The 18,817-nt window shown below is 26.5% G+C and overlaps 2 protein-coding genes across 2 annotated transcripts in view; one reads left to right on the plus strand and one right to left on the minus strand.

Moving 5' to 3' along the window:
* The window catches only part of LOC100573973 (PR domain zinc finger protein 10), a 50,455-nt gene extending 32,086 nt beyond the window's left edge, over nt 1-18,369 (minus strand). Inside the window, exons 1-5 of the mRNA XM_029488359.1 lie at nt 18,180-18,369; nt 17,459-18,124; nt 17,200-17,337; nt 15,958-16,119; nt 15,722-15,889 (exon numbers count right to left, since the gene is read on the minus strand). Coding sequence (XP_029344219.1) covers nt 15,722-15,889; nt 15,958-16,119; nt 17,200-17,337; nt 17,459-18,124; nt 18,180-18,306 — 1,261 coding nt within the window. The 5' untranslated portion in view covers nt 18,307-18,369. The remainder of the gene's footprint in view (nt 1-15,721; nt 15,890-15,957; nt 16,120-17,199; nt 17,338-17,458; nt 18,125-18,179) is intronic.
* On the plus strand, nt 6,980-11,362 carry LOC100167400. The gene is made up of 2 exons (XM_001950559.5): nt 6,980-7,710; nt 10,920-11,362. Exons 1-2 carry the CDS (start codon nt 7,452-7,454, stop codon nt 11,309-11,311), a joined length of 651 nt encoding a protein of 216 aa, XP_001950594.2. The 5' UTR covers nt 6,980-7,451; the 3' UTR covers nt 11,312-11,362.
* Nucleotides 18,370-18,817: the final 448 nt, after the last annotated feature.

The raw sequence follows: 18,817 nt of genomic DNA on the forward strand, positions 1-18,817 counted from the left end.
TGCAATTTATTGAATGACTAGATTTTCAGAATTTGCCCGTAACATGAGTGTATTAAATCCAAATACCATTGAAAACATATCCTTATGACTAATACCATATTATTAATCAATGATCATTGTGGGGCATAGTATAGTGAATAAATTAATCGGTAAATTGTAGATATACATTAATTTATCTGTTCCTTCTCTTATCTATACCAACTTTCAATACTTATAGACTGCAGTGGCATAGTGTACATAGGGTCCAAGTGTTTCTCAGGCAATACCTTAAATATGGGTGGGTAGTTATTGATAGAAGAAAAATAGAAAATTGTATAGGTCGGTATAACAGTATTATGAGGGGTAGGTCAGCTAATTGTTTGAGCTACACCAATTTTTTTTATGATACACTGCTTATAGATATAAATAGGTAATATACTATTGGTATTTTATTCAATGTTAAGTTATGTCTAAACTTTGGACTCTGTAAGTCAAAAATGAATTTAATATTTATGTAAGAATATAGTATTAACTATTAATAGTTCTTCAAACTTTATATGTAAATATTTATTTTTTTGAACTCCACAATTTACAAAGTGTCTATACCCGATAATATAAATCACTCGATGGCCAGTAGTTGGGTTTACATGGTTTACAGGTTATATGTTTATGCACGCACTAGTACACACTAAATAAAAATAAATTGACTCCATTTAAATACCTAATATATATATAATATTGTGTTATACGTCCATCATTAAATAAGATATGTATAACTTTCACAAATTTTATTTTTTGAGTCACATATATAAATGGAAAATTATAAAAATGTTTTTATTACTTAAGTGGTTTAATATTTCGATATTGTATATTATATGATATTAAATATAAATACATATTATATATTATGCATGATAATATGTATCATTTATATATACATAAATAAAGTGTATACAATTTATTCGTAATATCATAACTTATAACCAGTATAACGTATTCAAACAAATAATGAACTCATACACTTTATAGATTCTGAGCGGAGCGAGGAAGCTAGTAGTTTTATAATTATGTTTTTTTTTTTTATTCTGCAAACAAAATTTCTACCAGAAGGAGTGCTTCGATTTTAACATAAGTATAGTATCTTATCTTTTAGCATATTGGATCAAGATAGTACTTGAGAAAGGTCATTTTTCGATTTTCTCAATAATTTTTCAACGCTACGGGAAAAACCACCAACATTTATTTTTCTAACCTATTTTTTCCTAACACTTTGTTTATCACCATAAAAACGAACAAAATTTAAAAATTTCCTAATTTCCACTAGGTATATTATATACAAAAATTGGTTGCTTTTTAATACATATTTATGATTCAAACATTTTCTTTCGTCCGCTAGGAATCATTTTTTACCGAATGTAATCATAGCATTCAAATCGAATACTGTAATAATGCACTATCCTGTCAGAGGACCGAAGGGACGATGGACAAACTTACACCACCAAGTTGATCTACTTCAGCCCATTGCACTTAACTGCTTTTTACAAATATAATTGTAAAATGTAAAAACAAAAAAAATCACGTTACAAAAAACAGCTTTTATTAGATGGCAATAAATTAATATTTTTACTGTTTTCATTAAACGTATAGACACATTTGACCTAGGTACATATTATTGGAACATAGAACGATCAATATTTAATAGAGATACTAGATCTGCAGATTACCGTGTGCAATGTGTATTGTGTATATAAGAATTAGAAAATAAGATATTGCAAAATACAGTACTTATGTACCTAAATTATAATTATTAAATATTCGTAATAATATAATGTAAATATAAAACAATATTGAATATGATTACTAATTAGTAATTACTAAGTAACAATTATATATTATATCGTCCGTATTATATTGTTGATCATTACTATTTTAAGGGATCTCTGCTCCCGAATTTTAAATATAAAAAACTTAGTTTTGATAAAACTTAAGTTAAGTACTTAGTTAAAGTGGTCTGATTTCTTGTGGCCTTAGTGTATGTATCAGACCACTTTCTTTAAACAAGAAATACAATATTAAACTAATTTTAACAAGAGTTATAAAGACTTGTAGATAAAAGTGTTACGAAAATTGAAAAATCAAAATTCACAAAATGTTACTTCAATTTAAAATTAGCAAATATGCAATAACCAAATTCTCATATTTAGTATGAACTTAACCTTTTAAAGTGTAATTGTGTTAACAAATTCATCTGGATACAAAAAAAATATAGTTGTTTTTCAACCACGTCTGCAGGACGTCTGAGTAAATCAATTTTTAGCAAAATATTATTTAACATTCTATAGATTTACGTGTTTATTATAATAATTTACTCTTATGAAATCACGTTGAAGCGTAAACAAATATTATAATAATTAATTATTGTACTTATTTTATGAATAGAAAAATATAAAGCAGCCGATTTAACCATTTATAAAAATATTCACTGGTGAGGAATCAAATTTAATTTTGTCAAATTCATATAATACATATATATAGGTACTCAATAAAATATTTAACTATCTATAGTATTAATACGAAGTCGAAAATTTGTTTAAACACAACAATTAAAGTAAATCGCGATTTAAATTGAATTGTTTGTGCTCAACTATAAGACATAACTAACATAACTAAGAACTTTTAACTTTTAAAACTTTCTCTATTTAGATTCTTTGAGAGGAAATTATATAGAACACTTATACATAGAAACTAAGTTTAAAGTTAACTACCTATATTATGTTTAATTTAAAATTTAATAACTTTTTTTTTTATTATTCAAAATGTTAAAAAAAACAATCAGTACAATAATAATATTGCAATAATAGTAATATTATGATAATCAATTTCAAATTATGAAGAGCGCGAAGAAAAAATTTCCCATTGATTACACCTCAAAATTTAAATACTATGTACGGTATTAAAGTATTGACTATATTGGCTAATTTACAATAAAATTGTATCAAAGTTCGAACTACTTTAAGTTTAAATTTTAAAAATTATTTGAAATATCAGCATTCCCTTAAAAATAAAATAAAAAGGCGTATTAAAATTATAACAATATATTGGATTTACTTTGATTTAAAGATATTAAAACTAATTTGAAACACCTATATGAATCATCAAACAAAGTGTAAGTACTTTTAAATTTTTTTTTTAGTATTGATGTCAAGAAAAAATAAATATAATTTAATCAATACTGTTATTAAAATAACCAACCTATCAAATGTAGTAATTAAGATATTAATATTATTGGTTATACGACATAAATTTCTGAAAAAAAAATTCTAATGCACTCAATTTATAATTACCCACTTGAACAGACGTTATTTTTTAAATTGAAATGTATAATATGTATAATTATTATAAATTATAGTACAATTAGAATTATAACAAGGGGGCAGTCACCGGCCAATCCACGAGATACTGATACTGCAGGTGTATTATTATTATTCATTTGATCGCCAGAATTAAAACATTTAAAAAACCACTTTAAAGAAACACAATCTTCACAAAAATATCATCAATATTTTTAAAAAAAAATTTACTCACCTACTCATGAATGCATTATTTTTTTACAAAAATTAATGTGAAATTCAAAAAATTACCTATATAACATAATCTTTATTTTGAGAGTACAAAATAAATAATGTTATCATTAAATCTAAATATATTTTTTCATACAAAATACATTTTTTTGTACTTTGGTGGTAAAAAATCATTGACTATTGATTTAGTAGACTATCGAATTACAATACGAAAAGAAAACTTACTTTCTACTTTATTTTCTTTATTGAAACCTTATCTATAAACTATCACTATAATGTGAGACACAAACTAAAAGTATCAAATGTTACAGAAAAAACTCATAAGATATATGAGCCGAGTGTATGTAAAAGAAAATAGAATATGAAACGCACAAAATCTAGTACTCTACACTAATATAAATTACAGTTGTTCAATAACTAAAAATAGACAAATGAGATTGCTTTTCGTAAAAGAAATCTATTTTATTTAAAATGCAAAGACTTTTGCAATTTATATTCAATTTAATTTGTATAGAAATATTTTAATTAAATACTCTTTTCTAAGATACATTTTCATTAATCAAGTGTGGAAAAAAATAATAGAAATATTTTTTAAAAAAAAAAGCAAGTAAATGGGAGACGGTCCGCTGTACAAGAGGGTCACTATAATGAATTTACAACTCAAAATAATTTTCAAATTTAAAGTTTTTACAAGTTTTGTCAAAATATTAACTTCGGACGATCATAAAAAAATGATCATGGTTTTACACGCTCAATTTTTTTTTAATTTCCGCAAACAACAACTTACGAGGAACTTTGAATTACTTATTTAAGTTTTTTTGACCAAGCGAAAATTCGTTATTAATTTTAAAAAATCTAATATTAATCGAAAATGTAATATGCTTATAAATAACTCAACATGAATCAAAATAGTTTGAAAAGTTTATAGCGTATAGAAAATGCTAATATAAACATTCAATGGAAATGTTAAGTATCTACGGTATTTTTTTTTTAAAGTTACACCAAAAACCAAAATAAATTTTGTCGAAAACCGATTTTACGTAAAAATTCCCGTTTTCCCTTAATTTAATTTTTTGTTTTTCTCAGCACTTTTGAAATCTACTTGAAATTTAAAATTTTACTTCTTGAATACACCAACCAGATTCACTTTCCCACTGGAAAAGATATTTAAGTTGAAAATCGAAGCTTTATTTATTATTTCTACTATACTTGTCGTGTACACAAACACAAACAATTTTTAATAAACACGCATCATAATAAAATTGTTCCACTCAAGATCTAAAATAAATACATTATTTTCATGTTTTGAATATATAGTATACTTTAACCAAAGCATAAAACTTAAAACAACTTAATAACATTTAATAACAACAACAGTAATAATAGTACTATCTGCTTAAAATTGTAATATATTAATAATTATAAATGAAAGATCAACGACAAAAAAAAATTATTTTTATTTTATCATACCATTGAAGTAACTTTATATAACATTTAATAAGTTGAACCTTAAATATAAAAAAATAAACGTTTAAAAACATTTGAATTTTTAAACAGTATTTAAACTTAAACGTTACATTATTCTGTATGAACAATTTCTATTGTGTATATATTTTTTAAATATGTAGAACTATTAAATTATTATGCGATGTTGCATTGCAATAAAAGAGCACTTATGAGCTAAATATTTTAACACCAGAGTATATTAAATAATGTAAACAAAAATATGTAATAAGACTTGGAGTACTAAACCTATCAAAAAATCGTATATATAATAGGTATTTTTAAGTAAAATGGTATTTTTGAAAAAGAAAATAAAATGTTTAAAATACATGTAGGCGCTATATTATAGTATACCTATTATATTTATAAAATAATGAAATCGCCTAAAATAATGTAAAAACAGGTTGTTTGCTCACACTAACATCTTTATGTGCACGTTAATATTTCATGTAAATGGACCGTGTGACGTTTGATAAATCCAGCTAATTAGTACTACGGTATTGTATTATAGACACAGTTGTTTTAACAATTATTTTTGGGACCAAACATTTTTATACTTAAAATTAAATGGTAAAGGTACTACATAGGTACGTCGTACGTGTAGTAGCATGATACTGTTCATTTTAATTAATTATATTAAGTAAATTAAAACATCTAATAAATAAACACAGCAAAATAGAGAATTGAACAAATTCCGTAGACAAGGAAAATCTAAATTACACATTGAAATCACAAATGAATATCTACTGGAAGCATTAATAGTTAATACAATAATTTCTTGTTTAACTTATGAAACATATACAATATACATTATACCTGATATACTAAAATGGTAAATAAAAATTTTAAAAAATATAACTTTTATCTGTTTTAAGAACAATTCGATGTATTAAAAAATCAAAAACCTTTCCTACATTTATTAAATTGTACGTCAGTCGTGACTTTTACATTCACTTCACTTTTAGGTTTTGATTTTCTGTCCATAAAATGCATACAACAAGCACTGAAATTGTAAATATATAAATAATTTTAGCATGATATATAATATATCATACATAGTAATTATAAATTAAATTCAAATTCAAATATTTTTTTTTGAAATAGTACAAACCATTAAAAATGTATTATAGTACAAGTACGATGCTGATTTATGAGTAGATCATTTCGGGATTACAAATTAGAGTATAGATACAAATGTTAAAAAAGCAGGTAAGGTTAGGTTATTTCGCTCTGTTGTACAGTAGGTTACATCGGGTCAATGTATAATGGATTGTATTAAACTTGAATTCAATGATATAATATCATTGTATAAGAGAAACGATTCTGAGTGGAGACGGTTATCAGTCTGGATATTTTTAATTTATATTATTCATTAAAGCCTTTAAGTTGAATTAATAATATAATATTATAATTTTTTATTCGTCGCTACGGAGATAAACAAATCGTTAGAAATTAAAATCCCATTTTAAGCGGTTTTTCGTAATTTGTCAGTAGTTCTTCCCATGACATTAAAAAACTATTGAAAAAAATCGAAAAATGACCTTTTTAAAGTACCATCTTGATCCAATTTTTTAAAAGATAAGGTACTATATGTTAAAATCAAAGCACTCCTTCTGATAGAAATTTTGTATACAGGATATAAAAAAAAAAAATAAAAAAATAAACACCATTGTAAAACCACTAGATTCCTCGCTCCGCTCAGAATCTAAAAATCATTGTGAATCGTACAGTCTGTAATAGAATATATGTGGAGGGAAAGAGGCGTACACAAATCGAAAGTTTGAAATCAAACGCGTATTGGATCATATGGAAGTAATATAGCAACCACCGGTGAATATGGTCAAGGAGAAATGAGTCAGGTTAGATCTTCTCTCTCTCTCACCCCCCCCCCCCCCCCACAAACCAAGGTCACTCAGAGAAAATAATTTTTTTTTTCAAAAACGTTTCTAATGTAAGTAAAAACCACAAAAGGCCTAAATTAGACATAACACGTCACCAGCCTGCATCTGGATTGTTTCGAACAGCACGTAATCGGTGGGTGGTGGTGCAGGATGGCGGAGGGCCGGGAGCTGTGTGACCCAGATAAAATGTATTTCCAGATGATACGCGAGGAGCAAACGGAAACGCTACGCGTCCCGGGTATATGAAACCAGTTAAGCCTGTTTTTGAAATTAAAAATCAGCGGGCAAAATCCAAATGGCATTCGTAGGGTACGACGACCAAACAATCATTCTGTACGTGAACGCGATCGCGTGCGGTGTTATTATTTAGTTCTAGTCGACAAAATATACATCGCAAGGACATATAATACATAAACCTAGCTAATTGGTAAACGATATAGACATTATAAATAAAACAAAGGTGTGTTAGTGATAATAAATAGCAACGATGATTATGCGTATAGTGATAACGATCGCAGTGGTGTGTCTCGCGATTTCGAGTTTATCTACGGCAACGGCGGAAGCGGAAGCTAGCCTACAACAGTCAGCGGAGGTACCGAAAACGAACGTACAGCAGCAAAACGTCGTCCCAGACGACGAAGAGATTAAAATCAACGTGTCTGCCATTGCCGCCAGGTTCATCAAAGATTACGTGACACCAACATTATGCTCATACTCTCCAGGATTTTGTGCCAAGCACCAACTAGGTAAGTCTGAACTATAATATGAATATTGTATTATTTTGCCTAATTCACAACAAAACACAATTTTCCCAAGAATTTCCAAAATCAAATTAATCTGATAATAATATGTTATATTAAGTTGGCTCCCAACCCTCGATAACCCGTTAGTATCGTTATCTATGAATATATATATATATTATATATACTATGAATATTACAGTATAATCTCATATTATCACATTTGTGTTTTTTGTTAAATCAAAATACTAGAAATTCAAAATTTGAGTAATCGAGTCAACTAATAATTATAAGGTTATGATAGATATGACATGATTTAACAAACAAATTTTTGCATGTAATAAAAAATATGTCAAACTAAATATGATTTATAGAATTGATTCAATAAAAATCATATTTGAATATCCGATGTCATCAAAATTTGAATTTAAATCGATCTTAAGAAATGTAGGTAAATAAGTAATTACGCAAAAACTTCCTTTGTAAATAATTGTAAAAAACGTATGAAAAATCTTGTGTGAAATTAACAAGATTTATGAATTCTTAACTACAAAATAATTTTTAAATTTTTATGATTTTGACGAATTTTGTCAAAATTTGAAAAAATTCAAACGCTATTTAAAAAAATGTGACTACTTAAATATTTTCGATATTTTTTAACTGCGATAAGAACAATTTATGATAAACTTTGTATTACGTCTTCAGGCTTTTTTATTCAAAAGAACTCAAAATAAGCAAATTTGAAATTTATAAATTATATAAATCATATTTTGAAAATTATATTATGTAGAAGACACTAATATGAATATATATATATTCATATTAGTGTCTTAAACAATTTCATGTCTACAGTTGTTAATTTTTGAATTACGACAACAATCGGTTCTGTCAAAAACTTGCTGAATATTTCTTAGCCCTAGTTATAACTTATAATAATAACATTTAAAATTCGTTTTGAATTTAGCATAAAGATAAAGATATGCTAATACAAAATACACTTAATTGATAAGGAACAAAAAATCAGTTCAATATATAAACGTTTATCCAATATAACATTGTATTATGTTCAAGTTAATTTTGAATAAGCAGATATCCAAATTATACAAGACGTACCCAGCAAATTGTTATCAATATCAATTATCAAATAATACGAATTCAATAAAACAATGCAGTTAAAGATTATACTATAATTTTTTTTTGATTCGTAAAAAATCATACAACTATGTGCAATTTAACACTCTTCTTGGTCAGTTAAAGTCTTCCACAGTTAATATGGTAATTTATGCTTTGCATAAATGCATAGACTATACTTGTTTTCCTAGTTTACAGAATAGCAATATCTTAATAACAGGTCTCTTATATAGGTCTCAAAAAATATGAAGCTCTACTTAAAAAACATCATATGATCACAGGTTATATGAAAATATAATATAATAATATAATCTGTGATATTATACTTACAGTAAACATAAATTTAAATTTAAAACATTATTTCAATACATAATAATTATTTTATTTCAACGTAGGTATGGGAGAAATTGACTACCTATACATTTTATAAAAACTCTCATTCTCTATATTTTAAGTAAAAATTAAATCATATCATACGTCATGATATAATTAAAAACAAATTTTACAATTTCGAAGATGCAATAACCATCATTAATTTGGAATATAAACATGTTACATTGATTATTGATACATTTAGATACAACCACAATTGTATTATATAAATAACATTTTAAAAACCAAAGATAAAATAATAATTATCCATTCTCCATGAATTATACAATAGCTATTATTCATTGAATTTATAAATAGATCAATAATATATATTGGTAATAAAATAGTACCTGAGTAGAGGCTTTCATGAAAAAAATAATACCATTAGATCCCCATTAGTTACCAATAACTCCAACACCCTTAATTAATCTAAAATTATTTTTAATTTTCGAAAATGACACTATGTAATAGGTATGTTTTATAAAATCTAGACATTTTGCAGCCTCGCTAGGTAATAATAACAAATATATAATGATTTCCCAACTAGGTACTATGAGTTGTAGAAAATATTATTTAAAAATGGATAGCGTTGGTATACATAATTTAGCTATTTGTATTTTGTGGTATAGAGGTTATCAGTATCTTAATAAAATGATTTAGTTTTTTGTAAAATTCAAAAAAGATAAAAGTAAGTAAGTACATCTGTTTTAAAAATAATAATTATGGATTTAGTGGTAGGTACTACCTAGGTACATATTATTTACTATGTGTATTTATAACGAAAGTTTAAACTGCTTAAAGTAATTACATTTATAGCATTATATATATATAACAATATGTATATTGTATGTATAGTATGCATTATTAACACAGATATACCATAAATGTTTTTGAACATTTGTGTATACAATAGGAAATGTATAAGTATTATTCCACTTCTCAGCTTTAATTACCGTAATTATAACATTCATTTATACGTTTTAACAAAGATATACTTTGATGACTGAATCGCTTAGTTACTAAGAGTATGTAATTAAAATGGAAATTATTATTCATGACGGACATAATGTTTGATTGGATTCTTTAATTACTTATAACATGATACATCTTGACTAGAATTAAGTTATAAAAATACGAATTTTTACAAAACGTATTTATTTATATAATTTACGAACATTTTCATTTACAACTGTCATAAAAAAAATATTCATCATATTTTTAAATTTGATAACATATATAGTAACAATCTACAAATGTATACAATTGTGCAATTATCTCTATCTATAAATATAGATAACTAACTTCAATAAAATAATTATTTTATTTTATAAAACAGCACAATATTATTGCATTTGATTGACCTTAATTAATACTTATATGCACACACGTCTTACAAACAAACAAAATAGTATATTTTCGCATAGCAAAACCAATTCTGAGTTGTTACTTCACACAATAAAGTGTATTTACCTATCATCAACCTTAATGGTAAAAATATTATCAAGGACACCTTGTAGGCTAATAAGTAATAGGTACATAATAGTACACAACATTAGTGCATTCAAATTTTGGTTTAAGCCATACAAAATTACCGATATATTTGCATAAAAAAATCTAAAAAATATCACCCACCCCACTCCATCTATCACCATTCCCAAGCTAAACAGTGGAGACGGCATTAACTGAGTATAACATATTGTTTTCAATTTCAGAGAGCAGAGATATGAAAAGCTATTTGGCCACAGCCGGAACATTGTTCGCGGGAGTGTTGGGCGTTATTTTGACTAAAATCACAGTGCTGATTGTTTTATCGGTGCTCTCCACAGTCATCGGAAAAATGTTGCTACTCTACGCATTATTCAAGACAGCCCCACACCACGACCATCACAGCTACAAGTCAGCCCACTACAACGCACATCCGTTAGTCAAGTATACCAAGGACAAGTACTACATCAAGAACTCACCGTCAGTTCATAGTCACGATGTGCTCGTCGACTCACCTCCTGAGCACGACGCCTCCCCTTACATTGCTCATTCACCATACATCCTGGAATCTGCTGTCCATGACCATAAGTTAAAAGGAGTGTCTTACTACAAACGATAACGCACCGCCACTACGCTCCGTCCCTGGTCAGTTTTATAGTCATCCAATCAACTTCATAGGCAAAAACACGACTTTTTCTACACAGTTTTTACAATAGATATAAATATATTTTTGTAATAATACGCCGGCTTCCATCGCCTTACCCGGTCGAAAATGATCGAGGACGGAATCACAAATGTTGATCCCCTTAATATCCTTAATAATCAGCTTGCTTGTCATCCATCATTGGATCTAAGACTTGAAAAGCGTACCTATGCGTCAACGAAACGCCAGCGTTCTTTACACGTTCTTTTTAATTTATTGTTAATTTGTTATAACGCAAAATGCTGTATATATTATTACTGTATTATTATAATATTTAAATCGTCATCAAAACAATGCAATTATTCTTTGTTTTAGCGTCGTATAGATAATTTATTACTCAATATTATTATTATTTATTTATTTAATTGTATGATTGCCATTGATTTGTGATAATTACAATAATCACAATGAAATTGTATTCATAATGTTTTCACAAAACTAGTCTTTATATAATATACAATCATACCTATTACCTATTTATTATTTATTATTTTATACATAATTATTTTCAATAATTAATAATAAATATACCAAATATAATAATATTGTACAGTTATATTAATGAAAAAATTAAATAGTGATTATCAATTCATACAATTTAACTCAAGTCCTTGTTATATCTGTTTTTTATTATTATCGTTCTAGTTAAAATATATATATATATATATATACATTATGATTATGATTGTACATATTGTATATACATTGTAATTATAATGTTTATACTTAAGAGGACGTCACACCCGCATGTGTTGTCCTTGGCTCCGTCTCATAAACACGTAACATACAAAATTTACCCTCAAAAATTCAAGTTTTATACCGTTAGCTTAAAAATTAAAGTGAATCGATATATTATGAAACTTGATGGTAAGAACTGTGTTTGATTGGAAGTTTTTTTACGATAATTCAGCATAAGTGCAAATGGTAATAATACAAATTTTGGTCTGGTAAATAATAATATGCGATGTCCACGAAATTTGATCCGACGTCAAAATATGTTGCACTAAAAATATCCAGCCAAAAATGTCCGGTTAAATAAAATGAAAAGGTACAAATATTTAACAAAAACATAGTAAACTTAAACGCTTATACACTTAATAAACGTCTTAATAAACGAATCTAATCAGCTACCTATCATAACAATTTATCTAGTATCAATTATTATTGTGACAGAGATAACGTAATATAAAAACTGGTTGTTTTTTGGTCTTACGTTTTACCTATAGCCCATACTCTATACTCGTAATATATAGAGTTGAATAACACTTTTGTATTACTTTATATTTTATTTGTTTACTATATGTATAATAATGTATCCGCCACTTATAAAGCCAAATGGCATAAATATATGCTGATAAATAAAGGTTTTATTTATAGTATCCATAACAAATACGATGTAGAGATATAAGATTATAAAATCTGTAATCATTAAAGTTTTCTCTTTCAATTCACACGACCACAATTTTCAAATGAACCAACAAAATTGGATTTTAATAATAATTAATTTTCATAAAAAAATCAAAATATTTTTTTAAAACAATTTTTAATGCATTACTTTTAAATATTAGTAGATTAATTATTTTTTCTTTTAACCAGACATTTTTTATCATTTTTATTAATAAGTAAAAAAATATATAAGTTAATTAATTTTAAATTCTGGGGGAGCGATGAATGTATTAAATTTATATTTTATAACGATCTGTGTGTTTTTTTTTCATCTATTTATCTTTTTTTTGTATCTATATACACTATCTATAGTGGAAAAATGCTTTGATATTCGTTTCTGATACCAAAATTGGATCTAATCGGTACGCGTGATTTTTTACGGGAAACTCCTGTACCAATAAACTTCACTTATCAAAAATTTAAATACTTATAGCTCATAAAATACCCATCAGAAATTCAATTGTATATACGTCAAAGTACTAAAAAAATATTCCCCTTTGGAATGAATAATAAAAAATTCATGTTTTCATATAAAAAAAAGATAAGCAATTAAAAACGATAACGATGAAATATATTAGGTAGGTAATAAATGTATTTTTTTAGTTAACTGTTGTTTTTTAATGACTAAATTATGCAAAAAAATAAATATTTTCAAACATTTTAATAGTTTTTTTTTTTAAATATTGAGTGTCTTACATTAAATGGATAATCCAGTATGGATACCGGATGATGGAAACCTATAGGTAAAGGTAGGTATTACGGTTTTTTTTTTTTATTTATGCATATGACAATAACCGTTATTGCATATTTGCATTCACTTGACACATACACGAGACGATACATACAGCGATGCGCTAACCAAACTGCAGTGTCGGTTACGGTTTACTCGTCCGTAACACTAAAAACAACAATTATAGATACGTCTTAAATCATAATATACGTGGACTGTGGCGCCGATCTCATCTATCGAATGGAGAAATGGCACAGATACATTTTATTGAGTGGGTGTCCCGCGTTGGAGAGACATTGTGATTTGGGATTGAGCATTTTTGATTTCCATAACGTTTAAATGTTCTAAAGTGTTTAACTCAACATTATGTGTATATTTGTATAGTATACATGGCAACATATTTTTGAGAAGGGTAAATTACTTGTAGCCTGTAGAAATTCTATCACCCCAGTGATTTAAAAAAAGATTGGCACCACTATACACAGATAATATGCATATTTTATATGACCGTTAGAGGTAAGGCTAGCTGGCGGCAAAGGCGTCCGCAAAGGGAGGGGGAGAGGCAAGTAGGAGCGGTTGCCTTAAAATTTAAATTTAGAAAAAACTTCATAATGCTCCAAAAATCTTTAAATCCAAAAAATGTTTAATTGTTAAAAAATTCAATGTAAGTATGTTATAAAACGAGTATCGCGTAGCTAGATTTGGAAAACAATGCTAAGTGCATCGTAATCCCAACTTCAATCATTACCGTTGTAATATAAAATATCTCAAAATAAACTTTTTTTAAATTAAAAATATTTTTTTTACAGAGTGATTTTTATTACACTCAATTATGAACGTCAGAACTAAGAATTTTAGTTTTATAGATTATGATATGTAGTGGTGGGACCAAGTACAATATTGCAGTGTCAACAAAGTTTTTACTCTTTTGATAATAAAATTAAATGTTCATAGATGGCATACCTACAATAGTTTAAACTTTTCAAGTTTGTGGTATCAATGACTGAATAAGCTAGAAGTATTTAATTTTATAAATTACCTAAAATTATAAAATCAACGGTAACATTTTATTTTTAAAAATAAATGTATTTGATTATTTAAAATTACATAACAATTAATGAAAATTAATGCTGTAAGATTAAGTTGTAACTAACTATCTACGTAAAATTCATGAATATTTTTACATTCCTTGTCTATATGAAAGAAAACATGTCACAAATATACTTTATAACTAGGTAATAGGAAACTAATAGGATAGTGAGGCAAAAAATGTAAAAACAAAAATATTTTGCCATCCCCTTGTCAAATTCCTGCGGACGCCCTTGGCTGGCGGTATGTATTTCAAATTTTTGTAACTGTATCGGGTATTTGTTTATTACTGATATCTGCAGTATTACAGGTTATACGATATTTACCGAAAATATCGTACCTCGGTAATTATCGAAAATACCATACCTCGGCAAATTTACGATATAAAAATAATAAATAATTAAAGTAGATACTTATACGGTATTTTCGGTAACAACAGTAATTACCGATTCACCGTATACCGAAAATAATGCCAGCAAAATAAGACACGACAAATATTCATATCGCTATTTAGTATTTCCTAGCATTCTAAAATATTTGTATCATGTGATATCTAATCTCTATAATATTATATTTCCTGAACTTTTAAGTGTCATTAAAATAACTTATATTGTTAAATCTTTAACATTATTTTGTTGAATGTTTCAATTATAAATAGGTACAGACAATTTTAAAAGGAATATAATATACGAGTAAAATTAATAAAAAACTAATAAAAGAAAGAAGATTTCATCAAAAAATATTTAGTTTAATTAAGTTTAGTCAACTCCTTAGAGGCACCCTGTTAACTTCTTTCAAAAGTTATATATTTTATTACTTTTATCTTCAAACGTAATAATTAAAAAAAACATCCTACAAGTAAAACATACTCTATAATTATTGACAGTCATTTAGCTCCATTCTAAAATTTCTAGTTTGAATTGAAATATAAATAATTGAAATAGGTAACATAAAAATTAACTCAAACTCAAAATTAAGTAATTACCTATCTGCATAATATAATATACATATGCATGCTAGGTGATAACAAAATAACTAATTAATTCATAAAAACCACTTACCTTCATTTGACACATCAATTCTTCTAAACTGTTTATCTACTTCCAACAAATATTTAAACTCATCATTGATAGACTCTTCAACACACTCTTCATCCTTGATATTAATACCCTCTAATGGACCAAACTGAGTATGTTTTTGAACTGTTTTTCTTGCAAATACTCCAAACTCTTTAACAAGAAATAATTATAATTATATAATTAAATCAACACATCATATTATTCTTCAACAAACTCACTATTATTTACATTTTCTTGAGTTTTAATTTTCATAATTCTTAAATGTGTAGCAGGTAATGACGCTCTAGCTCTAGTTTGTACAGCTAGGTCGATGATACTACTCACTTGATGTATTGGACAGTTTGATTCGTTTTGATATAGCTTATTACAATCTTCACACCCTAGAAAAATCATAAAAAATGCTTGACATAAATACAATTGAAATCGCAAGAAATAAAATGTATTATGAATTTAGAATTTGTTCATAATAAAAAATTTAAATATATTTTCCTAATATTAATCAAATAATAATACTATATTGGATAATATGCAATAAAGAATCAATATTTTATAAATATTATTTGCAAAAAATTGTTATACTTTATATGATACACTCCTATACTTAAAATAGCATTGCACTATTCATCAATTAAATTTTAAAATTGATTCTGTAAAAACAAAATGTTTTTATCAAGAACTATTACAATCAATGTGTTATTTATAATATATGTTGCATCCTGATTACAGTATTTGAATGTTTTCCATCAGTGTGAACAAAAACCATTTTGTTGATGGAAAAAACACCAGTAAATTTAACAATATTTCAACCTTGATTGTTCGTACGTTTAACTTTTACATTTTACTGTAATATTCAATATTAATATAATATTAAACCAGCATATTTAACTATAGGCTGTAATCTACAGCTAAAAAGATAGAAAATCAATAATACAGCCTGGCTAAATGAAAACAGAGTAGCAGAACTCTAACTTATTTCATTACAACCTTATAATATAAACTATTGACATCCCAGTTCTGGAAAAGTACCTATGTGCTGATATTGGATAACACTTAATAGATTACACTGTTCTGGGAAATAAATGTATAAATGGAAAATAAGAGACCAGTCAACAATAATGCCCACATTTCCACGTCACAGTCCACATCTAACATATTAAATGCCTAGTCTACCCATGCCTTCGGAGAACCCACAATGTCAGTGCCACCCTTCAGTACTCGATTTAAAAATTATGAAAAAAAAAGAACACCATGAGTCACCAAAAATCCTTTGGAGATCCCTTGTGGAAAAATTGAATTATTATCATTACTACAAATAAGTTACATTTTAATATTTTAAAATTTAATTAATAATTATCTTTTCTAAATTATTTATTTGTCATTAGTACATAGTGTGTAACACTAGCTTCTATACCTACAATAATAATAATAATATAATATCATATTATTTTGCTAATACTTACAATATTCTATTAGAGCTGGTGGTTTTGGATTAATTCTACTGATAAAATTAATACTTATATCTTCATCAATACATTGTGGTTGTCTAACAAATTCTTCTGCTATCTTTTCAATTGTTTCTTTTGACATTCTTTGAAAACCTTAATAAAAAAAAATAAAAAGATTATTTTTTAATTTAGGATTTGTTTAATTGTTTAATTAAGACATAAAGATGTTCAAATCTTTTAAGTAAATCAATCTAAATAGCTGTTATATAAATACCTGAACTATGTTGATGATGATCAACATCAAGTGAAACACTTTCAGATCCTACATCAAGTCTTCCTTTTAACTGACTACTGTTAAGTGGAATTTGTGATTCATCAACAACTGCTATATCACAAGTGTCTATGTCATCCACTAATTCTTCGTGATTGACTAGTAACTCTACATTATGATGTGATTTTGGAGAAGATAATAAACTTAAATCATCTATCGACACTATTTTCTGGGCAATATGATTATTTTGAATAGATCTAGACTGTGGTACCGTATAAAATTCATTTTCATCACTATTTAACACATCATTTTCTTTCAAGGTCACTTCAATATAGCTACCACCATTTTCGGAAAAGATAAAACGATTGTTCCCAGTCTCTAAAATCATATTTTGATTACTTCCCAGATTATTGACAAAATTATCAGTTTGTTTGGGAATAAATGATAACTGATCAATTTGTACTAAGGAATTGTCATGTGATAAATTATCCATGACCGAATGTCTATTAGACACTTGAGACATATTATTTGTTTTAATATGATATAAATCGTTTTGAAAATACTGATCTGGTATTGATACCATAGTCTCCACTTCTGACATGCTGTTGTATTCTGGTAACATTACAGTTTGTGAGTGCTTGGTCATTCCAAAATCTGTAGCTTGGTTATCTAAAAAAATATTATACAATAAATTTAAATTAAACAAGTATATTTTTTCAGTTACCAAGAACTGTCATAGAATGCATATCATTGTTGGTTAGTACATCAAATGGACGGCCGTTGGTATCTGTTAATACAATATTATCATCTGCGAAGGTATCTTTAATGAAGTCAATATTTTTAAACTTCATACCACCAATCTAAAACAAAATATTAAAATAGGTTCTCAAAAAACAATTTAATAATCATTAGTCATTACCAGGGCTCATAAGTTCATGCCCTAAAAATGCCTATATAAGCATGCATTTATGCACTCAAAATTGGCAAAATATGCATTGAAATATGCCTTAAAAAGTTATAAAATATGCACTAAATATCTAAAATTATCCACTTAAAAAAATAATAAACAATTTTTGAAATAACATGAATTATCCATTCATTTTTTTTATAGTTAAGTATATTTTATTTTTTTATGCCACAATTAAAAAAAAATAGATTTTAAATAGATTATAAGTAAACGCGTTTTTTTTCGTCAAATGTTGATTTTTTTCATAGTATTTCCATAAAAAAATGCATATTGATATAATAATATGAATAGAAATATCAAAATCATGTATAATATGCCCGATAAAATAGAAATATTTATAAATATGCCAAAAAGGCAAAAAACCTCTATATATGCAAAAACATGCAAAATAAGAC

The sequence above is a fragment of the Acyrthosiphon pisum genome, chromosome A1, assembly GCF_005508785.2.
Source record: "Acyrthosiphon pisum isolate AL4f chromosome A1, pea_aphid_22Mar2018_4r6ur, whole genome shotgun sequence".
Lineage (NCBI taxonomy): Eukaryota > Metazoa > Arthropoda > Insecta > Hemiptera > Aphididae > Acyrthosiphon > Acyrthosiphon pisum.